Source organism: Pinus tabuliformis, chromosome Q (assembly GCF_031772625.1).
Source record: "Pinus tabuliformis cultivar Carrire ecotype Pingquan chromosome Q, CPIR1, whole genome shotgun sequence".
NCBI classification, from domain to species: domain Eukaryota; kingdom Viridiplantae; phylum Streptophyta; class Pinopsida; order Pinales; family Pinaceae; genus Pinus; species Pinus tabuliformis.
Window position 1 is genome coordinate 35,167,570 of NC_142296.1, and position 26,662 is coordinate 35,194,231.

Sequence of the window (26,662 nt, forward strand, 5' to 3'; positions counted from 1 at the left end):
TCATGAAAATGCAGTTCTATGAATCTGGAAGACCTATGTTAACTAAAGTTACATTTCTAATACGGCTTGTAAAATTCTAACTTCACTATGAGGTTGGAAAATCAGATTATCTGAGTGGACAAGTGTTGTGAAAATCACGTTTTTTTGAGTTTGGCGATATTATCATCCGATTTTTGTGTTTTGTTGTTGTTGTTGTTGTTGTTTGTTTTGTTTGTTTTGATATTTTTCTTTTAATTGGTTGTTTAGTTTTTTATTTCTTTTTATTGTTTATATTTGTTTTTTTGTGCCGATTTTTTGATGAGGAGGAGGAGCAACAAGAGGAGGAGGTGACACAAGCTACCTAGGCTACCTCTGTCACCAGTAGAGGACATGGTCTACCTCCTGTAGGTCGTAGTTCTTTAGCTTCTAGAGCACAACAGAGTCCACTGACAACTCCACCGACATCTACATCTAGAGGGAAAGCTATTGCATTTTCTCACAAGAGGGGCAGAGGAAATCAATGGTATTAGTTATTTGATTCATTTCATTGTATATGACATTATGACTCATGATATGAGATACATTATTATATTTTTTGTTGATATTTTGAGTTTGAGTTGGGACTCAGGAGTCAAGACTGACTATTCAGGACATGATTCACTGTTATGTGTGATGTAGCACTAGAAATGATGTTACACATCTTATGTATTAGTTCTTTTATCATATTTATGTGTCAATGTATTTATTTTATGTTGTAGATGCTTTAGATACTAAAAAAATTGAAAAAAAATGAATATTTTTTGTATTTGACGTTTTTTTCCTGATTTTTTCCCAATTGTTTCCTTTGCCGATATTACCCCGATAATGATTACTGCAACATTGGAGCGGACCCCCTGGTTTTTTGGTCTGACTGGGTATAAACCGATCAATTTATGACGAAACTGGCCGACTTTACCATAAACCGACCGATTTATTGCCAAGTCTGGTCCGGACCCCACAAAATGTGGTTTTGTGAGTTTTGAAGGGCTTTTGTGGGTAACGTGGGTCTGTTTCCCTCCAAAAACAGGCCCTCCAAGAAAAAACATTTCATTTATCTTTCATTTTCATTCTTTTACTTAAATTTTCAACATTACCATGAAATGACTCAGGATGTTTGAGAGTGGTTTCGACCTCATTGGATTTCATATGGAGAAAATAGAATTTTAGATTTCACTCAAAATTCAACAGACTTAATGGTTTTCAAGATTTCATGGTTTGGGGGCTTGCAATGTTTCCATTTGATATGAGATTGACATTTGATCAAGAACATGAAGAATTTTAAGTACCTTTATGTTGGTGGCATTGATTGTTGAACTTTGTTAATGTTGGTGGTATTGAATGTTGAACTCCTCTACCATGGCCTTAACAAAAATGTACCCTTCACTCAAAGGAAAATAGTTGGTTAGGCATGCTAAGCTTTTTCTACCACATTATAAGGTTGAGGAGATTTACCTTTCACTCAAACCAAAATCATTGGTTAGGCATGTTAAACTTTTGCATTTTCTATCGTATGATAAGGTTGAGCATCCAAGTTTGAAGACTTTGAGCTAGGTGATGGTTATGTATCTCTTGTTGGTGATCCCATGTCTAGTAGTGCTGAATCAATGGTGAGTTTCATGGGTGATCATGTTGATCAGTGATCTGTAGTTTTGATGTCTAGTTTATTTGTTACTACGACCACCACTACTGAGGTTGCAGAGGAGTCTTAGGAGTCCTCAAACTCTGAGCCAGATTATTTATGTAGCTCATGTTGATGATCCCATATCTAATAGTGGTGATGAGGTTGATCATGATGAAGAGTTATCATGTTGATTATTGATATGTAGACTTGTGGTAGGCTAGTGTCCCCATAGCTTGTAGCATTGTTTTTGGACTCTAGAGGCCATCTATAGCCTCATTGATTAAGTATTTATGTTGCTGATATGTATTGCACTTTGTGCCATTTTGATATATTCACTTTACTTGGTATATAGATGAGTAAACTTTGCATATATTCTCTCTATTGGTTTGGAATCATGGTTTTAAATCTTAAAAAATATATTTTTTCATAAAAAAATAATTATTTCATGTATTCTTTTAAAGACCGGCTCATTGAGATCTGACCAATCCCGGTTTGACTGGTTCCGTTTTGAAACCCGGTTTGGGAGGTGGACTGGTCCAGTCACCAGTTTGGGTTTTGAATACTAGGAGTTAAACTAAATCTTAACCAGGTGGTTCATTTCCTAGGCCACGTAGATTCATGATGTATGGACGTGTTGAATGCGCTCACTGCAGATTTTTACTAAACAGAGGGACTCTGTTCAGAATCTACTCTGGCGGGTATGTTTGGCTCGCACTATATGGTTCACTTTTCCATCTTGATCACTGATTTCTGCAATGTAATGAAGAAGCAGGTATAAATTGGCTCAAACTGGTGTCCAATGGAGCTGTGTCCTCTGACACCGATGTTCAAAAGATGTCTACTCACTTTTCTCTATGTTCCTGTTCATGTTACCTAGGAGAAGGATGTTTAATTGAGAATCTGTTCTTTATTTTTCTCCGTGAAGGATTATGGCCATTATGTTGGTTCACAAATGTCTAACGTGATATTCAGCCAATATTTCTTTTATACCCATGGTAGTATTAGAGGTAAATGTTATACAAAACACATACAGATAAGAATATTTCTGTGGACATGCATCTATAGATCTTCCACAGGCATGGTCTTGCAAGTGCCCATGTTCTAAACTCAATAGACATGACAACTTTTCTTTCAATTCTCCATGCTTTTGATTATTTTGCCACAAGAGCGACATTTTTGTTCAATCCCCCACATAAGCATTGCAATATTAGGTTGGGTAAAGTTAATTACATGCTTTATTTCATTCCATGGAGAGGTAATTCTAATATTTAGGCCTATTGTAATGGTTTTTCGTTACCTTTTCAATCTCTATTATGTTTGAAGAAGAAAAACTTGTGGTTTGAGTTCTCCATTTCAAAGTTTCTGATCATATCCAAGTGTGCATATCCAGTTGTTTGTGTCATTTTATTTGATTATTGCAATGTCATTCCAGGAAGTGCAAACCATAGGAATGTGGCAAACAACCCCAAGGATTTAATCAATGGAGAGTTAAGCATTTATCTAATAACATAATGATCAATGGCGCTTCTTCAGAAGAGGGAAGGTTGCATTCAACAAGATACTTCATAATTAAGAGTCTGAGCCATCATAATATACAAATGTCAATTGAAAAGGGAATTTGGGTAACTCAAGTGATGAACGAGCCCATTTTAGAGGAAGCTTTCCATGTGAGTAAATGTAGTGTGTTTTGCATGTGTCTTCAATTTTGTCAATTTGAATACTTGTATGTCAAGTTCATTACATTGGTTTGTGTTTTTAATTGTGTCAATTTGAATACATGTATGTTAAGTTCATTACGTTGGTTTGTGTTTTTAATTGTGTCAATTTGAATACATGTATGTTAAGTTCATTACATTGTTTTGATGCAGAATTCAGAAAGAGTCATTCTAATTTTTAGTGTCAATATGAGTGGATACTTCCAAGGATATGCCCAAATGATGTCTCCTGTTGGTTGGAAGAGGGAAAATGTTTGGAATGAATCAAATAATGGAACAAATCCATGGGGACGCACTTTTGAGGTGGCTTCGTCTTTACAATTTACCATTCCAGAAGACGGTCCATCTGAAGAACCCATTGAATGAGTACAAGCCAGTGAAGATTAGTAGAGATTGCCAGGTAATTACTTATTTGACTTGCTTGCATTTTTTGGTAAAATATTTTATATATTGCAAATAAGAACATCATGGTTCAAGGTGGTTAGTGATTACAAAATGTAGAGGGGTGCAAGAAAGTCCTGGCTTGTATAAGTTAAAAACATATGAACAAGCCCTGCGCCCCCACAAGGAAGGACTTGACATCACAATGTAAGGTGCTGAGGTTAAGCTACTCAATTCCCATAAAGAAAGGGATGGGGGACCTTCATTGAGCATAAGTTTATGTCGATGTTTCCACAGAAATCCAATAGCAACTAATTGAACGGAATGCCACAGCAATTTCCATTTGTCCTTTACTATCCAAGTGGCCTCTATCAGAGGTCCCTTCCATGAGAGAAGGATTACAAAAGGGGAATGACATTCAGCCTGACATGCATAAAAAACTGTCTGATATTTTCAAATTACATCCTGAGCTGTGTCATCCTTAACTCACAATGCTCATGTTGAATTATTAATGCCAAGTTTATGAAGCCTACTCTTCACAGCCGAACCTTGATGGTTACCCTTAAAGTTTATGTTTGGAAGCATGATCCTTCCAAATAGTCTCACACCCTGCATGATTTTTCATTTGGCTGAGTAATTACGAAGTGGAATTTTGTTATTTTCTTCCTTATATTGCTATTTTCTAACAAGTAATTTAGTTTTGTTTTATCAGGAGCTGACGCAGGAAATTGGAGAAGCTCTTTGTGGTCTTATAGATGAAGGAGCTGAATTTGAAGGAAAACATAAGCGGTAATATTTGTTTATGTTATTGAATTATTGTGGTAGATCTTTGAATATTGTTGCTAAAATTAATCGAATAATTTTACAGCAAGATGGCTGTGAGAGATTCTACCCTTACAAAAAGGCTCCATAGAGATTATGGTAGTGCTACAGTTGATGGAAATTGCATGGGAGGATATTCAACATCTCAGGGAAATTGGCCTATAATGCCTATGCTGTATCCATCTGCACATCACCCGCCTGTCAAACCACTTGAACGGTACAATCCTTCTGGCGGGTTGGTGTCAAATATGACTTCTGGACATTTGGAAGAACCAAAAGCTTCTACCTCAAGGTCACCATTTGCAATGGAGAGGATAAATGATAGGCACATAGAGAGAGAGAGGCCTTCAGGAACAGATGTAAATAAAGAGCGATCTCGAGCTGGTGGGAATTCAAGGCATGGGGTTGATTATCTGCCTGAGGAAGATCTTCTCCATATGGTATATTTCTTGTTCTCCCCTTTTAGAAGTTTTCTTATCTAATTATGAGCCTGATTTGTTACGTGTTTCAATTATTTGTCACAGAAAATCTGCATGTATAATGTTTTAGAAATAAAGGGAAACACTCTATTTGTAAGCATGCCTTTTCATAAATACTAAAGATATTGATGACCCTGGCCGAAATGCAAAGTAGGTGCTGAATTCATATTTTGAACTTGAGACTGAGTTTAACAAGTAGTATCTGCCTGTCACTGCTAACCATGATGAGTCTGATTGTTTGATACTTTTGAATGGCCTAAGATTTGCCCATTTTTCTCTATTTTCCTTTCTAATAGATGGGCAAGGTATACACGGTCTTTCAATTCACATGACAGTCTTTATTCTTCTTGATATTGGAGGTATTTTCTCTCTTGATTCTAATATTTAATTGAGTTTTGATATATATATATATAATGTCTTTTAAGGAACACCTTTATTGATGCCATTCCTAATGAACTTTTCAGCATAGACTAGTTTGCCTCACCTAGTGGGATTAAAAAAATAGACATCTGTTGTCACAGAACTAGCCAAATGGCCAACACCTTTGGTGACAACTAATTGTACTGACCCGATGGGTTTTTGATGTGGGTTATTCATCTGTTATCAGTGTTATTTTGATGATCCTGAAATTCCCTAGTAATTGGTATTTGAAGCTTTTTCTTCAAGGTTTGTCCACATTAATATAAGTAAGCAAATCTGGAGTGTATTTGCTTTCAAACAAATTTTTAGAAAAGGCACATTGGTTTGGATATAGCCTTTTGTATTACTAAACACAAATTATTTCAGCCTTTGCCAGAATATGGAGTGTTGCTCTATTTTAACCCAAAGAATAAACTTACTTTGGTAATAAATGTTTTGGGATTTATCTCATTTATAATTTTATTTTCTGCTTTCTTGTACTAAAATTGTAATGTGTGCTTGGAGCATAATATGGGTTACCTAGAGATACCAAGGAGATAATCAATGCATCCATTGTATATGGTACAACCCTCGTACTATAAAATACAACTCTCTTCTAAAGTATCGACTGTCCAATGTACAACTCTCTTACTATGCAAGGTCAAAGAGTAGAAACTTTGGACAGAGGACTATTCCCTACATGCATCATGTTCTCCTGACCGAATGGGAGCACTCAAAAGAAACTATGATCCTTTGTAAAGTGTTTGGTCTATGTGCGCACACGTGGGAGGTAGGTGGGGGGTTTGGTGTGGGTAGTTGAAGAATGTAAGATCTATGTTTGAGGGTCTGTCTGATATATAAATCCAGGTGTCCATTTTTCTCATAATATCTAGGACATCTAAATATTAAGTGAACCTTTGTTTTAGACTATTGTATGTGGTAGAGTTGACACAATCTGTCATGTGGAATATCATGATTAACTTGCAGTGGATGTTAATGGGAGCCCCCTTAGACTTGGCCTAAGGTGACCCCGAGTTCGTGCATCCAATCCCTAGTGTGTAAGGGGGCCAAATGATGTGAAATTTTAAATACTGTTGCAAGTACTGGTTATTATTCTCCTATGTTTTCATATTATTTATCGTTTGCAATTAACTTGTGGCATATACTGAATAAAGCACAAGTGCAACTTCATAGAAAAAAAATACCAAAGGAATTGAGAAAATATGCACACACACACACAAATAATGGACACTGATATTTTTGGGCAAATGGCAATGGAAAAACCTTGAAGGGAAAACTAGTGTAGCAGATGGGGGTTTTAATTATTAGCAGTGGATGTTAATGGGACCCCACTTAAATATTACAACTGGTTGCCGTAATATGGCAAACCTACGGAAATTTTTTCTGATCGTTTCCGCAAGTCTCACTGACATCCTGGAAGCTATTCAACCAACTAAAACCAGTTTGGCCTCCCTCTGAAGCTGGCTTTGGCTCACATGGGTGGCTTGGATGAGAAACTTGGCCCTCCTGGCAACTTGCACTGGCTGGGTAAAAAATCTTAGCCTCCACTCGAAAATTTCGACTTCACTGGAAACTCGATCCTCCTGTGCAAATCGATCTCTGCTATGCAAATTTCCTTGCTCCAGAAATTCCCCTTTGAGCAATTCACACTGCTTGTTTGGGTAACTTGCATACCCTACTGGAGCAATTCACACCATTGGAAAATTCTCTCTCTATTCAAATATCAATCTCCATCTCACCTTGAAAATATCTGTGAAGAATCTCCCTATCAATCTTTGCTGAAACCCCTGCTGTTGATGTCCTTGTGTTTCCTCTGCGCCGTTGCAACGGAGGGACATCAACAACGGTAAAGTATTGTCCATTTTTCTCATAATAGTCTAGGACATCTAAATATTAAGTGAACCTTTGTTTTAGACTCTTGTATGTGGTAGAGTTGACATAATCTGTCATGTGGAATATCATGCTTAACTTGCACTAGATGTTAATGGGAGCCCACTTAGACTTGGCCTAAGGTGAATCTGAGTTCGTGCATCTAATGCCTAGTGTGTAAGGGGACCAAATGATGTGAAATTTTAATTACTGTTGCAATTACTGGTTATTATTCTCTTATCTTTTCATATTATTTGTCTTTTGCAATTAACTTGCGGCATATATTGAATAAAGCACAACTGTAACTTCATAGAAAAATAAATACGAAAGGAATTGAGAAAATATGCACACACACACACACACAAATTCGGTCCTCCTTCTAGGTAGCTTGGTCTTGAAGACTAGACATGAGACTTTTGATTTTAGTGATCTTCTACCTGCCTTTATCCTTGACCTTAGCTCTGATACCATGTTGGGAAATCTAGGGCAACTTAGTTAGGGATTATTCAAATTTATTTCTCTTAGCTTTGATGGTTGCTTGTGACATTCTCTTTGATTCTTTCTTCTTCTCCTTATTGTTACTATGTTCTTTTTATCATCAAACAACTACCAAAAACATGAAGATCATAGATGGACACCAAATATAGGCACTCAACGAGGGAAAAACCCCTATGAAGGGGAAAACCTAGTCAAACTCTTCCACTAGTAGTTTTAGATCAAATTGTGACAACTAGGACCTATGACCAAAACAAGTGTCCTCCTTCTCTCCACTAAGTCAAGCTCTCAAGTCAAACTTCAGTACATCTCTGCTCCTCAACAAGTTTCTCGGTCTGCTATGTAATTTTTGGAGCTCGCACTATATTCTTGGCTGTGCAACTTCGCGGTTCTTTGTTCTGCAACTTAAAGGTTTATATCCTGTAACTTCCCAACCCTGCAATTTCGTGGATTGATTCTCAGCGTTGCAACATCGTGGTTCCACTACAGAAATCTTCAACCCTTCTTACTTCCTTGCTTAATCTTATTCATGATGAAAAATCCTTTACAATAAGCAACTCACATTCCTTTTCTCTTCAATAACTTTAGACTTCAACAATAGTCTTCTTCTTGGATGGTTGAATCTCTCTATGAGGCTGACTTGATGTGGAGAGCATGCCGACTTGGTGGAGGAGGCTAGCTTTACAAAATTTGACTCTTTTACGATTTTACAAAGCCCAAGAAGGGTCTATAATTTTTGTGACATAGACAAGGACTTATGACTCATGCTTAGAAGCCTTCAATGGAGGCTTTTGACCTAATACAAAAATCCTAGAGCACATTGAAGATTGACTCGAGCATGAAACCCATGCTTTAATAAGTCGGTTTCTTCTACAATTTTTTTTTTTGTTTCTTTCTTTCTTTTGACAAATACAATTATGAAGACCGACAATAGTTACATTCTTCAACATGTTCTACTTTCACCATCATCATCAAACAACAACCAAAAATACATCACAAGCAGTTATCAAGTCTAAGAGAAATTACCCTAACTATAACCCTATTGATTTCTCAATACAATGCTCATCTTTGGAGGGGCTACATTACATCATCAAAGTCATAACTGCTCTCTAGAGAGGGTAAAATGACATTTGGAGTGCTGTTGAAGGGGAAGTAGACCAACCATCAAGGGGTTTCTGTTGCTGTGATAACACCACTTGAAAAAAACCTCTCAAGATCAAGTGAAATCAACAATCATTAATGAAAATAACCATTAATGCATCATAGTGAACTATGCCTAATGTTTATTTGTTGATGATATAAGGTTGCTAGCTGGTTGGATATCCAAAGAGTAGAAATTTTTTCTCTTATGGGTTATCCACTTTTGGGTGTTAATTTTAGTGTTAGAAAGTTCTATGTTGTAGATAATTGCATTTTAATTTTTTTTCAACATTTTTCATATTACATTAACCCCATATCATCATAAGCAATTATATAGAGAGAACATTAACATTAACAATGCAACAAAACAATAAGGAACATTATAAGAAAAGCATACACAATAGAGACACAGATTTTTGGTCAGAGACTGAGGCAAAACCCCACTAGGGTGAAAATCTAGAATTAATTCTTCTTCTTCTTAGATATTCATCAAATGTTTAGCTGAGATACAATGCACAATAGTAATGAGACAAGTCTTTCAACTTCATTCACATTATGCCTACTAGGGCCAACCCTGGATCATACAAGATGCTCTTCACGTGACAACATAGAAGCTTATCACACACACACACATATATGTCTGAAGTAACATACATGTTATTGCCATGATATATATATATATATATATATATATATATATCTCAAGTAGCATAGATGTTATTGCCATGATCATATCAATCACATATATATTTGTCTCAAGTAGCATAGATGTTATTGCCATGATCATATCAATCATTGTCCTAAGATTATCATAAGAACAAGAATCATTGCTATACATTACTGTCACAAGAACTAGAATCATTGCCCAAACATCACTGTCATAAGAATAAGAATCATTGCCCAAACATCAGAAGATTAGGGCACATAAACCCTTATCATAGGGTTGTTCAAGTAGGCCACAATGATCTTCTACCAAACCTCATAAAGGTCGCATAAGAACAGGGCTTGCAGGCCACATAAACAATACCCTAATTGTAGAGGGTTAGGGTTATTAGGTTTGCACGAAGAGACTACTTAATTTTGTTGGACTATCTCCCATCTTCTCAAAGAAAGGCCACATATAATTAGGGCAGAGTGAAGGCTGTATATACTCACAAAGAAAGGGTGCATATATCCATAGAGAAAGACCGCATAAGTAGGCCACATTAGGGTTGAGATAGGCCACATTTGATCCATAGACAAAGGTTGCAAAAGTAGGCCGCATTAGGGCTAATATCATAGTATTCAAAATCAGAACCAGTGACTGGACCTGTTCACCTATCAAACCGAAACTGGTCAGATCTCAATGAACTAGTCTTTAAAAAATACATGAAATAATTATTTTTAATTGAAAAAACTATTTTTAAGATTTAAAACCATGATTCCAAACAAATAGGGACAAAATATGCAAAGATTGATCATTTGTATACCATGTAAAGGTGATTATATCAAATGGCACGAAGTGCAATACATATCAACAACAAAATACATAAACAATGAGGCCCTAAATGGCCTCTAGACTCCAAAAACAATGCTACAAGCTCTGGGGCTACTGGCCTACTACAAGACTTCATATCAGTGATCAACACGATCACTCCTCATTATGATCAAGATCATCACCACTACTAGACATGGGATCATCAACATGAGATACATAAACAATGTGGCTCATTTGTGGACTCCTAAGACTCCTCTACAACGTCAGTAGTAGAGGTAGTAGTAGCAGCAAAACTAGACATCATAACTACAAATCATTGATCAACATGATCACTCATGAAACTCGTCATTGATTCAACGCTACTAGAAATGGGATCGTCAACAAGAGATAGATAAACATCATCTAGCTTAAAGTCTTCAGACATGGATTGCTCAATCTTATGATATCATAGAAGTTGAATTTTTTAACATGCCTAACTAATGATTTTGGTTTGAGCGAAGCTTCATCTCCTCAACCTTATAATGTGGCAGAAAAAACTGAGCATGCTTAACCAATTATTTTCCTTATGAGTGAAGGGTACATTTTTGTTAAGGCCATGGTAGAGGAGTTCAATAATCAATACCACCAACATCAACAAAGTTCAACAATCAATGCCACCAACATCAAGGTACTTAAAGGGCTTCATGCTTTTGATCAAAATGGCAATCTCATACCCTCACACATTATAGAATCAGATGGAAACATTGCAAACCATCAAACCATGAAATCCTGAAAATAATTAAGTTTGCTAAATTTTTAGTGAAATCTAAAATTCTAGTTTCTCCATATCAAACCCAATGATGTTGAAACCCCACTCTGAAACACCTTGAGTCATTTCATGATAATGTTAAAAAATTAAGCAAAAGGATGAAAATGAAAGATAAGGAAATGCCACTTGTACTTTAAGAATTTAACATTACCAGTGATTGCCAAAGTTGCTAGGATTGTGATGTGCGAGGCAAATGAGAGCAGAGGCATGCTTTTCGTCGAGGGCCTAGTTTTTGGAGGGAAACATTCTGTGGGGTCTGCGGCAGACCTGGCAATAAATCGTCTAGTTCATGACGAAACCAACTAGTTTATGGGATAACCAATTGGGTCCATCATAAACTGGCCGATTTATGCCTGATCAGACCAAAAAACAGGGGGTCCGCTCAGAAAACCTGGCTTTTCAACCAATTCAGTGGCCTGGGCTAATGAACCAACCAGTTTGATTGGTTTACAGTTCAAATCGACCGGTTTTGAATACTACGAGATAGGTCAGATTTGATCCACAGAGAAAGACCACAAAATTAGGTTGCATTAGGGCTGAGATAGGATGCATTTGATCCACAAAGAAAGGACACCAAAACTAGCACAAAATATTGCCTTTCAAGCTCGTCTGTCATCTGTCTAACTCGACCTCAAGGAGCAGCTAGATGGAACCATAAACGCTTCACCCAACACAAATTTCTCCTTTCTTCCTTCAATGAGGATTTCATACTTGATTGGCCACATACCAAGAGAGAGATATGTGTGTTATGATGTGCGTTGAATGAGGTCCAAGGATGCTTATTTATATTAGATGATGGAGGAGCCAAGGGGTGCCTTTGTGCCAAGGTGTCCCTTCACTTAGTGAGGCCGACTTGAGGAAAAACCCCTTTTTGATTTGCTCTTCCTAATATTTAAATATATTTACGAAATGGCTTGATGATATCTTGCCCAAATAAATTTGTCACATCAAATAATAATGAAGATCACAAGAGACAACGAAAAATCACGAGAGACAGAATCCAATTTATTATTATTCGGCTTGGCACTCCTCTCAATCAATTACCAAAAATACAAAACATGAAGATCACAAGAGACAAAGAACATGAAGATGTGGGCTCCAAGCCAAGGAAAAAAACCCACAAGTGGGATAACCCAAGAAAATCTTCGTATAGAATTAGATCAAAGTGAGATAACCAAGACCCAAGAGCATTGCAAGACTATCACACAGACCCAAGCCAACCCTCCAACATTTTCTATGTTCTGTCAGTCAATCTGCCACGTTGGTTAGATATGAATGTCATTGATTGCTTGCTTTATTACAGAACTGATGCCACAAAAGCTTACATCAACTGGAACTCGCATTTCCCTACAAAATTCACATCATATATATTTACAGAGCTTTCATAATGTAGTAGCACACAATTCACATCATATAGAAAATTGTTTTTCACAGAGGTTCATATTGTATAGAGAGATGAATAATAGAGAATTCACTTCATTCATGCCTCATAACTCATGCCACAGACCCAAACTTCTTCTCCCACGGAAAAATCGAATTGAATGCAAAAGTGTGGAGCGCAAATGCCAATATATAGTTGTTGGAACATATAAAGAGACACAATTTATGGGTTGGCCGACTTGTTGATCTGGAGGGTCGAACTGGTCTTGTGGTGACAAAATTGACTCTTTTTCTCAAAACAAAATTTTTCTTTTCTTAGAAATAGTGTGAATGGGAATTTGACTTGTGAGAAATTTTTCTTATTAACTCAAACCCTAGAAGCATGAAGAACATTCGTTGACTAGAAAATAATAATACAAATTTCCCATTCTTTTTGGTTTTAGATGAATTAGATACTGATACAAGCACAATGATAATTATGAAGAATAACATAGTTTCCTTTTTCAATACTCCCTCTTAACTAGGGAGGTATTCATAATGACTCAATAGGATACTCTCAAATTGAAATATTCTCATAAGAAGAGTTTGGATTGATAAGCATCATCATAATGTTGGAATTTCTAAGTCTGACATGTTAGAAACCCTTCATGCACTTTACTGATTTATTCCTACCTACTTGTTCTATTAATTAACCAGTTATTTACCATGTAAATATTGGAATTAAATACAAATGCATGCTCAACATATTACAGATCATCAATTGAAGGAAATAGAAACAATCACACAAGTGACACTGTTGTTTTTGGACTAATGTCCCCGGAAAAACCTAATGCGGGAAGACTGGTGCAACTATCTGAGGGTTTGATTTATTAAGAAGTTTCAGAATACAATCTGGGTGCCAAATGCTGCTCACCCAACAGAGAAAAATCTCGGCAGTGGTACCTCTCTACTCGGAAGCAGATATTTCGGCTGAAACACCAGATAAATACTCCGGCAGCTTCACTGCTCCAATCTGCCCCACAAAACCCCAACGTCAGCCTCTCTCTGGCCCAACGTTTTCCCAACGTCACTCTTGCTTGGCCTGCGTCAACCTCTGGAGGCACTGTGTCAGCCCTCTGGCCCTCTATGTCACCCATGTTGGCCCTTTGAGGCATTGCGCAGCTCTTGGCTGCCTCTGCATGAGCCCTGGTTGCTTCTGCGCCCCTCTCTCCGGCTACTGCGTTGATCCTCCCGGTGCTATCTTTGCCTCTCTACTTCTATATTCACTACCCCTCAACTACAACTCTGATCACTGTCTCGACTTTCTCAACAAACCCAACCCCAGAAAGTTGAAATCTTGATCTCTTGGTGTGTTCTCCAAGTGACCCTCAAGCCTCCTCTTATACTTTTCTTGTTGACAAATTAACAGCCGAGATTAAGTCCCTAATCAACGACCAAGATTAGATCTGGCTTGATCCATGCCTTTTGGACCATTCTAACACAGTTTTATATTAATTCACATTAATATTTTATTTTCAATTAAAAATATTATCACCGTTTTATATTAATTCACATTAATATTTTATTTTCAATTAAAGATATTAATTATTTTAATATCTCCCAAACTGTTTATAATCTCCGCAAACCCTTTCTGGGTATTGGAGATCGCATGTGCCTTAGCCTCTCCACCAATTTTCGTAGCTAGAGCACATCCGATGCTACCCCAAATCAACACTCCCTCTTAGCGAGGACTGTGCTCTAGTAATACTCCTCACTGAGCATCACTTTGATCATTCGACATTGGTCCTTGTGCTGATGCTTGGCGTGCTGCCCAACATCCTCTTCACTACTACATCCTGTACTGCTACCCATGGCTCTGCCACTGCCACTGCTGCATCCGTATTGCACTCCCTCTGCATCTGTGCTGCTGCCCATGGCCCTGCCACTGCTGCATCTGCACTGCAACCCCTCTCATCATGCTGCATCGTGCTGCCCAAAGCACTACCACTGCTAACTGCTGTACTGCAACTCAATTACTGAGAAGTAAGTAACTGATCTCCTAACTCTGACATCTCTGTCAGGCTAGAAACATTCCTGATGCTGAAGCTCCCTCTATGACTGACAAGTGCTCCCTCTCTGACCTTTGCACTGGTGCAACAACTCCATGCATCTGGCACCGTTGCACACCTCTCTGTGCCATCCTGCACTGGTGCAACACTCCCATGCCTCTCGCATTGATGCGGCCTGCTAGCCGCGCGCTGTCCTGGGAGTCCTGCACTGTATCTCCCTCTGTCGCTCCATCCGCATCCGTCTCTAATGACATTGCCAGTACTGCTACTCCTCTTCGGGGCTCCTGTAGCAAGGTCTAATCCAAGAGGCTGGGTACCTCGAGTATCTTGCTGCCTGATCGCCTGTAGTCTGCCTGACTACAATTCGATGTCTCCCCACTTCTTCTCAAGTGGCACATGAGCACTCATGGCACACAAACAGACAGGATCCTGGCCTTCCAGTTGACAAAGTTGGACACCCGCCCCGCCTGTCTTGATCCTTGAATTAGACCAATCAATTGCTAGTACAATGATATCAAAATTCTTCAACTTTCTGCTAAAGGATCTTGTGATTGATATGTCATCTTATCTTTTTGATTGTAAACTTTGGATTTTCTGCCAATTTTCAAGTTGTATTGCATCCATCCAAGATCTGACATTTTCCTCTTTGTAGTTGAGATAGGTAAAGTTCTTTCCTTGACTTCCTTTGATGCATACTTGAAGCTACTTTCTTCTTGTCTTTGTGCTTTGCTACATTCTTCCAAATCTTCCTTTCGTTAGTCAAGCATAGATAGATCTTTTCTTGACCTGCAACGTTTGTTAGAAGACAACGAAAGAACAAAAGGCAAAGTGCATAACAATATTAATTATTAAAGAAAGTACGTATATAATACTTATCCTTTTGAAGAGAGTCAGCTCCCTCTTAATCTTGGATCTTTTCATCAATCTTGTCCTCACATTAGCTTGATGTCATTCCTGTCAATTTCAAGAGCTAGATTTTCTTTTTACAACATAAATGGTTAGTTAGGGTTTCTATTCTAGGGTTTCCTATCTCAAACTTTTTGCTAGGGTTTATAAGCCCTAAACGCCAAAAGTCTACAAGACCCTACAAATTGCAAGTTCTACAAACCCTAGATTCTTCATAGTCATTAAGATCTGCCATTTAAGAATTGCAAAATTCCACAAGCACACCTAAAGAGTTAGTTGCAAATCTCTAGATTCTTTAAGGTCTTCAAGATCTGTCATGCTAGGAATTGCAAATTCTATGCAAATCCTAGAAACTTTATTGACAAGCCTTGTATGCCATAGATTTCATTTTTTGACTATAAAAACCTTGTCCTAAAATGTAGGAGAATGCTTCAAGTGCTATGACAGACTTTGACATATCTTCTTGACACTAAATTTCAAAAGAACATAAGATCAATAACCATGATCTAGAAGACTTGTCAATGCACAATAGTTTGTAAAACAATTACAAAATGAACAAGAATGATGCATACCTCTTTTGACATTACCTGGTCCATGCAAAGATAATTGAGATGTCTTATTTTCCTTCATTAAAGATACCTCAGACCTTCAGCTATCAAACCACAGAGAAAAGGTCCTTCATCTCTTATGCTTCAGAATCAAACAGGTCAGCTTCATGGTGTCATTCATTCTTCTATTATGTGTAGGAAAGGAGTCTTAGTAGTGGCTGCTTCACATACTTGTTCTACAAAGATCACGATCTTCACTTTAGGAAGATATAACACTGCTATTTATAAGTCTGCTTCTCAACATCTCCTTCAAAGGTGATCTGCTACATATCACAACAAGGTGACATGGCTTGACTTTTGCAAGACAAACTTTTGTTATAAATTCTATTTTGTCCTTCACATCTTGAACCAAACCCACAGAGCTTTTGATTGAAGTTGGATTAATCCTCAGGACGTTGCATCGTTAATTATATCTTGACGTATAAAGTACTTGTATTGTCCCTCTAAAGATCGGCCTGGAGATTATCTTTAGAATGAAAATAAAAAACAAATTCTTGTATACTTGAATTATTCTTCTAGATTTCAGATAGCAATGTAAGTAGAGTTCGGTCCTTCACACAGTACTTCGTTCTTCACGTATCGTCAGATAGTAGGCTTTTACTTCAGAGAGGGTACTTCTGAGTTATTGAGAATAGGGTGTCTCAAAGATTCGTATCATCAATGTACCTTTTGTCATTCGATTTAGCACAATGAATTAGGCCACAGAGAATCGTTTGAAGGGAGAAATTTGTCACATAATTTGGATGCCACATAGGCATATGTTGCTGAGATTTCGGATATTGTAGTGCCTTAAAAGATACGGATGTCACCAAAGATGTGACAGGTTCGGATCTGTCATATAAGCTTCTTCTTTTGCCATTGTAAATTCTTGATGTAGACTGTAAAGGTGATGTAGAAGACTTAAGATGACTTTGTATAGTAAATGAAATCACCATGTATGCATGTGGCTTGTATTTCTTATGATATACATCATAGGTCTCTCAACAGAGAATGTTGTCACTGCGATAAATGGCTTAGGTGCCTTTCGGATGTCTCACAGACGGTTCAGATACTTCTTATTCACCCAATGCTACTATAGGGTTGAATCTTCTGTCTAAGGTTACCACATATTCTATTCATGTCACAGGGTTATAGTGACTTCATATTACAGTATTTTGGATCCTTTGTATACTATAGGAGATGTCTACAGGAGCTTGGGCTATCAAGACATACATTGTATCTGCAGATGCTCCTTCTTGTAGAGAGTGATTTTCATATTTTAAGAACTAGGACTGAACTTTCCTTCATCTTCAGCCTGGCCTTCTAGAATGTATGCTACATACTTCGAATTAATTTCTCAGATTTAAATTTGGAACCCTGCTACAGACTTTACGAGTGAGGGAGAACTGAAGACTTTCAATAATGTCAGGAGACAGATAGCTGCTATAATGATCTTTTTGATAATTTACTTGTGAATGTTTGTTGGCTTCTTATTAAATTTTTGTTTTCTTCTTCATCAAACAATTACCAAAAATATAAATCATGAAGATCACAAGAGACAGAACACAAAGATGTGGGCTCCAAGTCAGGGCAAAAGCCCCACAAAGGGGAAAACCCAAGAAAATCGTCTTCTTATGGAATCAGATCAAAGTGAGATATCCAAGACCCAAGACCATTACAAGACTGTCACAGAGACCGAAGTCAGCCCCCCAACATTTTCTATGTTCTCTCAGTCAATCTGCCATGTTGCATAGATATGAATGTCATTGATTGCTTGCTTTATTACAGAACTGATGCCACAAAAGCTTACATCAACTGGAACTCGAATTTCCTTACAAAACTCACATCATATATATACAGAGCTTGCATCATGGAGTAGCACAGAATTCACATCATACAGAATATTGTTTTTCACAGAACGCCATACTGTATAGAGAGATAAATCATAGAGAATTTGCATCATTCATTCCTCATAACTCGTGCCACAGACCTGAACTTCTTCCACAGGAAACCTGAATTGAATGCCAAGGTATGGAGCACAGATGCCAATATATAGTTGTTCGACCATATGAAGATACATGACTTGTGGGCTGGCAGACTTTTTCATGTGGAGGGCTGACTTGGTCTTGTGGTGACAAAATTGACTCTTTTGACTCAAAATAAATTTTTTATATTCTTACAAATAGTCCAAATGAGACTGAGTCGATAAATTTTTTGTTTTGACTCAATAAACCCTAGAAGCATGAAGAACATGCTTTGACTAGAAAATAATAACAATAATAAAAATTTCTTTTTCTTTTTTTTGTTTTTACATGAATTACATATTGATACGAGTACAATGATAATTATGATGACTGAACCTAGTTACATTTTTCAACAGAAACTTGGTGTTGAATCCTTGGATAAGGGTAGGTGGTGGTAATCTCAACATCTTCTCCTGAAGTAGAAAGTAAAATCTAGGAGGATTGCGTTAGGTAATTGAAAGTCATTAGCTTGGTTTTTCTAAGCTTGATTGTCCATTGCACATCATGGTATCTAGAAAAGGCATGCAACTATCTTTATAGAACCTTAGAGGTGGAGACTGGAAGAAACACACTGTTAGCGAAATTTTAACACGAGTTTAGCAAAAAGGAGTATGGAATTTGTGATGTGATGGAGGAGACACCCGTACAACTGGGTGGAAAAATGACTCCAACTTATCTATTTAGCTTTGAAATAAGGCTGGCAAGAGAGGACACCCTTGCTTCACACTTTTAATGCTCTTGTTGGAATCTGACAATCTTGTTGAGACCAAGGACCACATCATGGAGGCCTCTAATAACAACATGGAGAATCTTTGAGATACTAATGTCCTTAAGCTTTTGGATTGAGCCCTTTCTCAAAATGGAGTTGAAAGCTTTCAAAGGTATAGACTATCAAAAAACTTTCGAAGAACAAGGTCTTTACTCCTCAATAATGGCAAGCAAGGTAAGGATATGGTTCATACTCTAATACCCAGGGTTGAATCTTGCTTGCCCTTTTCTTAGTTTGGCCATTATCACAACACAAGACATTGAGAGAGGCCTCTCAGTGGGGAGCGGTTAAGGACTTCCATTCTCTTTTTTTGAGTTCGAGGAAGTGTAGAAGGGGAGCATTGGAAATCCAGATTAGCCAAGGAGATCAACGACTGATCTAGGGCTTGATCTGCTAGATTAGATCTAAAGCATTGTGTTTTTGTAATTTTCTCAGTTTGGCCATTATCATAGGATGAGAGTTGAAGTAAGTTTAGGATTTTAATGAGCCATTGTTAATTGGGCATAATCTATTTGTGTCATTGTGATTAATATTGGTTATGTGAAATTTTTCTTCTACAAATTAAGTTAATAATCTAGTTATGTTTTCATTCAGTGGATCTATAATCTGGTAGGTTAATGAATTGTTGGTTTCTAGGTTCAAGGAAAAATTAATATGGTATGTGAGAGCGAGAAAATGCGAAAACCAATCTCTGAATCATGTTGGAAGCCATGTTTGTACATGAATTGTCGGGGCCAGGTTTGACCATGATTGTACAAGGTGAAAATTTTGTAGGCACTAAGGTTGCAAGCATTGAGGTTGACTCAAGCAAAATTCGCCCATGTACAATATGACTAGCAGTGAAGGTTAACATTTAAATCAATTAAGAAATTAAAAAAACGTATATTTGCAGTGGAGTTGGCCACTAAGTGTTGAAAATAATACCAATGAGAGGTGTTACTAGGCATTTATCCCTTTTAGCCTAGTAGACACATTAATGACTTTTGACTTGTTGACATTTATGAGTTATATTAATGTCATGGATGGAAGAGATACTTAAAAGTGGTGTACTGTTGATTTTGGGTAGCATCGGATGTGCTCTAGCTCCGAAATTTGGTGGAGGGTGTTATGAATATAATTCATAACAAGTAAATAAATAAAATAAATGTAAATATTAAATAATCAAATATTGATTATGTTAAATAGTCAGTAAGTGAAAAGGCTTGTCTAAAAGACATGCCTAGTCACGAAAGGACACCTGCTTAGGTATATATATGCGGGTCCTCATTGTAACATTCATCACTTATACTTTTTTATATATAATAAATTATTATTATTAAATATCCCTTGTGTATTTTTACATTCAAGTCAACAAGCTATTAGTTTTTATGCTTTAGTGGTATCAGAGCCATGGCACACAATATAATCATGCGGGTCTTTGAACGTTGTTCGCCGCAAAATGTGCCATTACGTTACCGTCCTGAATGCGTTGAACAATTTTGTAAAATTCAAGAAGCATTTCAACGTTTAGAAAAATCATATGCAGAAGTTAAAACATGTTGAAAGGAAATCGATAATAAGGAAGATGATAATGACGGTGAAGAAACAAAACAAGGTGAAGCAGGAGAAGAAGATTTTGATCAAACTGACGATAATGAAAATGAAGCTGATCTTAATGTCAAAGAGGATGAAGTTATTTAAAATACAACACTTAAACATGTAGAATCTATAAAAGAGGATGTAAATACAGTTGTAGAGGATGAAGATATCAAGATTACTGATTTTGATGATGAACAAACAAAAGAAAAGTTGGGGAAAAATGTAATAGACAGACTATGTTTTTGAATTTGGAAGATGTAAAACGAGTTGGTCCAATCAAGACCCCAACTTCAAAAAGGAAATCTTCAGTTCAATCACCTTCTACTCAATTGCCAAGGGAGAATCATCGCTCTTCACTTGCTTCATCTGATGGGTCAGTAGATAAGCAGGGTTGGCTCAACAATAAAGATCAGAGACAGGTAGGTTCATCAAGTAGTGAAGGAGGCACCATGCCTGAAATTCAGGATCCCAAAAGGACTGATTACATGTCTGAAGATTCTTCAGCTGTACAAATGTCTAACACTAAAAAGATTCTAAGGGGAAATGTTGTGCCGTGGTCCAAAAGGATGAACTGTAACTCAGAAACTACAGTTGAAGGGTTACCATCACCTATACGAATGCAAAGTTCATGGAAGCAAGAACTTGCAGCAATTGAGAAGAAAGAAAAGTTGAAGAATGCCATTACGAAGACTTTTGGGGTCAGTGACAGGAAAGGTTCATCATTTGGCGTCCCTTGTAGAAAACACTAGTAGTGACAGTGAAGATCCAGATGAAGATGAGTCTATTCCAGAGGATTGTGCACGGGTTGTCTGGACAAATATTTTCGAGACCACTGAGAAAATCAATGACATTGAGGTGCTTGATAGGGGGTTCTTGCATGGTGATATAGTTGCAACAACTTCGGATCCATCAGGACAGACAAGCATAATGGTTAACGTGGATCTTAAAGTAGATTTGTTAACTCCCACATCAACTACAATAAAATATATTTCCAGAAAAAAGCTTCAACGAATAAGGGCGTTTGCAGTGGGTGATTATGTAATTCATGGGCATTGGCTAGGCAAAGTTGATGAAGTGGTTGATAATGTGACAGTTGTATTTGATGATGGATCAAAATGTAAACTAATGAAGGCTGACCTTGATCGCCTTATCCCAATCTCCAAGAATATCCTTGAGGATACACATTATCCTTATTTTCCAGGGCAGCGTGTCCGGGGCAGTTCTTCAACAGTGTTCAAGAATGCAAATCATATGGAAGGCAAATCATATGGAAGGCACAATAAGAAACATATTGAGTGAGATTGATTATTTAAAAATGGATTCTTCTATTGATAGTATTCCAGAAGAGTTTGTGGATGGTCTTGTGAATGAATTCGTTTACGACCCCATTCAACTGCCTCTAACAAAAGACTCTGCTCATATTCTTTACAACTGTAGAACACTTGAAAAGATTTGGGACAACAAACAAGTGGCCGTTAACCCCTACACCCGCCAACCCTTCGACATTCACAATGCCATCCTACAGACCGAGATGAAGAAACATATACGTTAATACATCATTGAAAACAACATAAGCGACCTTGAGGTCATTCCCGCGGATTACACTGAAGCCTTAAACTCAGCAGATATGCAACATCTGTTAAATGAATTGGTTATAGCTGGAGAGCAATGTTTGATCACCAGTAAAAGCGGCGATGATAAGGAAACAAAGGCGAGTTTGAAGGTCCTGTGGCAAAAGTTGAATCTGGTTCGTCTTTATTGCTAATACAAGGCAAAAAACAAAGAATTTTTTTTATCAGTCAAGGGATACAAATACTTGTTGAAGGCAATAAATCCCACGTTATACCCGTTATCCTTCTATTACTCCTCTTACCTTGAAGATACACAAGAGGCAGGCAAAGAAGTGGCTAAGATAATTGATGTCAATTTGAAAGACACTGATTTGCAGACTGTCCTCGTAGAGAATATATTGGCTCTTTTAGACATTCTCGCTGCCCTTGTTGATAGGGATGACATGAAAATCCAGAGTATGGTGATAAGAATTTACGTTCTTATCTATGAGGATTCCATCAAATGTGTTCTTGGAGGCTGCCTCGGGACTGTCCATAATATTAGCTTTAATCATGCTCTACATCTCTTAAATCAATGTCACAATAACAGGTGTTAGAGTCGGTATTCTCATCCCTCCATCAGAGATCAAATCCTCTTGTTGCATTTCATATTAGGTGTCCCGCCCAGTCATTTGCATTCCATTAGGTGCATAGATCATCTGACGGCAGTGGCATTCCTCCAGTTTCCCTCATGTTATCTACCTGCTGGCTCATATTTACTCATAAAAAAGTATATACAGTCTCCTTTTTATCTTGAAAATTACAAAGGTTGTCTTTAGGGTTTCATGGTCAATTAGGTCTAGGGTTTTGTCAAAAAATGTGTCAAAGTGTCCAATAATTACCAGCAGGCCATGAGGAGGTTGCAACATCAATAAATTTCATCACCAAGCATTTGAAAATGTGTTTTTTTTCTCAAAACTCTATTTTGAGGAAAAAACAGAGTATTTAGCTTTTATTGTAAAAAATCATGAAAATTTTGTTTTCCTCATTGTAAATTCCTTCATCTGTAATCCTGGTTTCCTTCCTTAGCCCCAGAAGCTTCAACACCTGCAAGACAAGCAAAGCTCAGGTCATTTAGTTCATTACAAAACTCAAATGAAGTGAAAAAGTGCAAAAAACAGAGTTTGAAGACAAAGTCATTTGCAAAACATTATGAAAGTGGGTTTTGGCAAAATAAATTTAAAAGCTCCATGTATAAATCATTCCTCCAAGTGTTTGAAGTTCATTTGTACTCCAAGAGCAAAGAGAAGCAAGAAAAAACGATTTTGGTGAGTGAGTGACAAGTTTGGGTGAAAATCGACCGGCGCGACACACTGGGCAGGAGGCGCGGCACACTGGGCTTCACGATCCTATGTTATTTTACAAGGGCGTGGCGCATAGGTGGGGCGCGGCGCATTGGGATGGATGCACTGCGCACACAGCCAGGGAGCCCGAAACTGCTAGCATTTGCTCCAAATCGCCAAAAATTGCATGGATTTTCCAGGTAGAGCCTCCATCGTTGTGTTTCATCCAATTTTGTGCTTATATTATGGTGGTTGATGAATGTTAATGGTTTTTAAAAAACAAAGATCAAACCCTACCATTTGACATTCTAAGAAACTTGCTGCCTAGGGTTTGGTTAACTATTTTGCTACCGAGTCTATCATCCCTCCATCACTCCCTTATCCCATTTTTCCCCTGATTTCATTGTTCCCTAAGATCCCCAACCCCATAAAATCTCTAATCCCCTATTCCAAGTTGCCTTTCCCACAATCCTAATTGTAAAATCCCAAACCCTAATCCTATACAAAAACTCCCATAACATCTCATAGTTCTCTAACTAAATCTATCCCAACAGTCCCAAAATTCCCACTATTTTTCCCTCCTCTTATACTCCCTCATTTTACTGTTTTCCCTTGGTGGCAGAGGTCAAGCACATCACCAAAAGGCAGTCCAACAGAGTTTGACACATCAGCACCTATTTCTCCAAGGCAATTTGTCTACCAGTAGCTATGGCATCTGATCTTTCATATGGTTATGAGGAGGAGACCCAAAGTGACTCACCCACGGAGGGACATGCACCCAAGAGGCCTCATAGAGGTGGCAGACATATCAAAGAGGAACCAACCACTCTTACTGAATTACAGGCCTGCCCTCTTGCCATTTTTTGTTTCCAGCATCAGTCATGTTATGAGTTTTGTGAGAGGGTTGCTAATATTCAATTTCATCATGAGTTGGCCCGCTTATTTGTGTTGCATTTACATGGTGATCAAGCCACTCTTGCTGGTGTCACTTTCACATTAACACCAGAAGCCATTTCATTAGCAACCGGCATACCAAACATTGGAGAACCATGGAACAAGAGGCAGAAAATTGACCGGCAGTACTATGAGCCATACATCAAACCCGGTTTTTTGAGACAACTCAAGAGAGTGTTTCCTTTTCGGTACCTCAGAGATGAATATGCTCCTTTAATGAAACTTATCTTGAAGTATTTCACCTGTGAGGGCCGGTTCTCCCGCTTGTACGCTTATCATGTCAGGTTGCTGATGCATTTTACTTGGGTGCGGATGATGAACATTCTGTACTTCATATGCCGAAACATAGAGAAAATGACCACTCTTGTGCAACACAAGACCCCTGAGCAGCAGTTCAACAGCGTTTATCATTTTGCTCTCATCAAAATTGTGGTCGTTCATCAACCTGGTTTACAGGGCATCACTTGGGGTGACTTCATCTCTCGTGAGTTTTTCAGAGCTTCACAGGGACCTTCAGAGGCTGGGCATGAGACAGGTGGACCTTCTTATCAGCATGAGGGCCATGAGACCGCTAGTGTGTTGGTGTTCTTCACCTATGAGAGGGGCACTAGATGGTTGTTTGCTGCATCAAAGTGAGTGTTATCTCCACTTGGGGTGGAAGGGGCCTCGCTTCCTTCATCGGCACAACAGGTTCAAGACCAAGGCAAGAGGCCACTACAGGAGGAAGGACCATTAGGTGAGCGGGAGACTGATTTCATCCTCATTGAGGGTGATGATACCTATATGGGCCCGCAAAGCACAAATCTTAGAGAGATCATTAAGGAGCAGTAGGCGGACATTGATGCCTTGTCTGCCAACTTGGATAGAGCCCAATAGAATATACAGTACTTGGAGCAGAGGAATAAGCAACTTGAGGATCAGCAGGTGGTTATGGAGTTGCAAAACATTCGGCAAAATCGCCAAGCTGCCCGAAGGAGGAGGGTGGAGTTTACTTCATTGGAGCAAGAAATCAATGTCGATAGGGAGTCATGGCTCGAAAGAGTCAATATCCACTTGGAGAGGAAGCTAGAGAAGGCAATAAATGAGAAGAATATGCTTAGAAACTTGTCATATCATTACTTGTCCCGGAACCTTGTGTGCCAAACAAGAATCAGGAATTCGAAAGCAAGGTTGAAGAGAGCATCAAGGAGGCAAAAAGAGGATGAAGGACTTTAGATCTTGGCTGAGGCTTCCTTGGCCCATCACAGCGCTTGATAGAGAAGACTCAGCTCAAATTTCAAGAAATTTGGAGCAATTTTCGCATTTTTGCAAATTTTTGGCACAAAAAACAGGTTTTTCTGCCCTATGCACCACGCCACATGGCACTCGCTTTTGCTAGGGGTCTCGAAATCTCAAAAACTCAGCGTTTTTGGATTTGTCATGCAAAATTACACTTGCCTACCTATGGCCAAGAAATTTGGGCAGGTTTTGAGCCCTCAAAAAAGTAAAAAACACTCAAAAAATGACCTCACTGCCCCTATTTTGACACACAGGAAGCAGTGTTGGGAGAATGGACATTTGAAGGGGCAAATGGAGGCCAAATTGAAAAATTGCACTTGGGTTGGAAAGTAGACAGGCAAACCTTTCTAGCAAGCACACCTGGAGCTCATTTGGACATCAGGAAGGCCTCCAAAAGTGGGTCCGAACAGGGGCTACACAAAGAGAATCAAGCGCAGCGCATAGAGGAAAAATTGCCAGTTTTAACAAGTTTTGCTCTATTTTTTGCCGAGCTTCGCCTAGTTTGACTTTTTCACTTTCCTAATGGCAAATTTATGATGTAATTGGATGAACATTGATGGATTATGATGTAAATATGTTAGATTTTCACTTGTAAAGGTAGATTCATCAGTTTAGAGGTTGTTTGAAACTGAATGAATCAGTTCCCTTGTTTCTAGAGGCATGCTGTTATGTTGCCTAGTTTCTAGTTCTCAGTTTAGAATGAGTTGGATCAACTTCTAAACTTGTGAGCTCGACCCCTAGAAGCAAGGATGAGCTATGTTTGTCTATATTATGTTATTTTTCAGTCATTAGCATGGTTGGACTCTTGAGAAAAGCATTGAGCTTCATTGTACACTCATATTTTCATTTTGGCTAAGGAATTGAGACCAGGATTTGCAATACTCTTTGGGATTCATGTGGCAATCTGTCTTGGTACAATGCTTCTCTTTGTGATTGTAAATTTGTTTATGTGATTGCATTATCTATCTTATTTCTTCTGAACTAAACAAACAAGAGTGTA

At 38.1% G+C, this 26,662-nt stretch overlaps 1 protein-coding gene across 2 annotated transcripts in view; it reads left to right on the plus strand.

The window, feature by feature from the left end:
- Positions 1 to 4,747, plus strand: part of LOC149218148 (uncharacterized) — a 185,332-nt gene extending 180,585 nt beyond the window's left edge. Inside the window, exons 5-8 of one of the 2 annotated variants that reach the window (XM_089383827.1) lie at positions 3,173 to 3,306; positions 3,508 to 3,754; positions 4,448 to 4,524; positions 4,604 to 4,747. In XM_089383827.1, the coding sequence (XP_089239953.1) occupies positions 3,173 to 3,306; positions 3,508 to 3,720 (347 nt within the window). In that variant the 3' untranslated portion in view covers positions 3,721 to 3,754; positions 4,448 to 4,524; positions 4,604 to 4,747. Of the gene's footprint in view, positions 1 to 3,071; positions 3,307 to 3,507; positions 3,755 to 4,447; positions 4,525 to 4,603 lie in introns of those variants that run through there. The other variant, XM_089383828.1, reaches the window with a different exon arrangement.
- Positions 4,748 to 26,662: the final 21,915 nt, after the last annotated feature.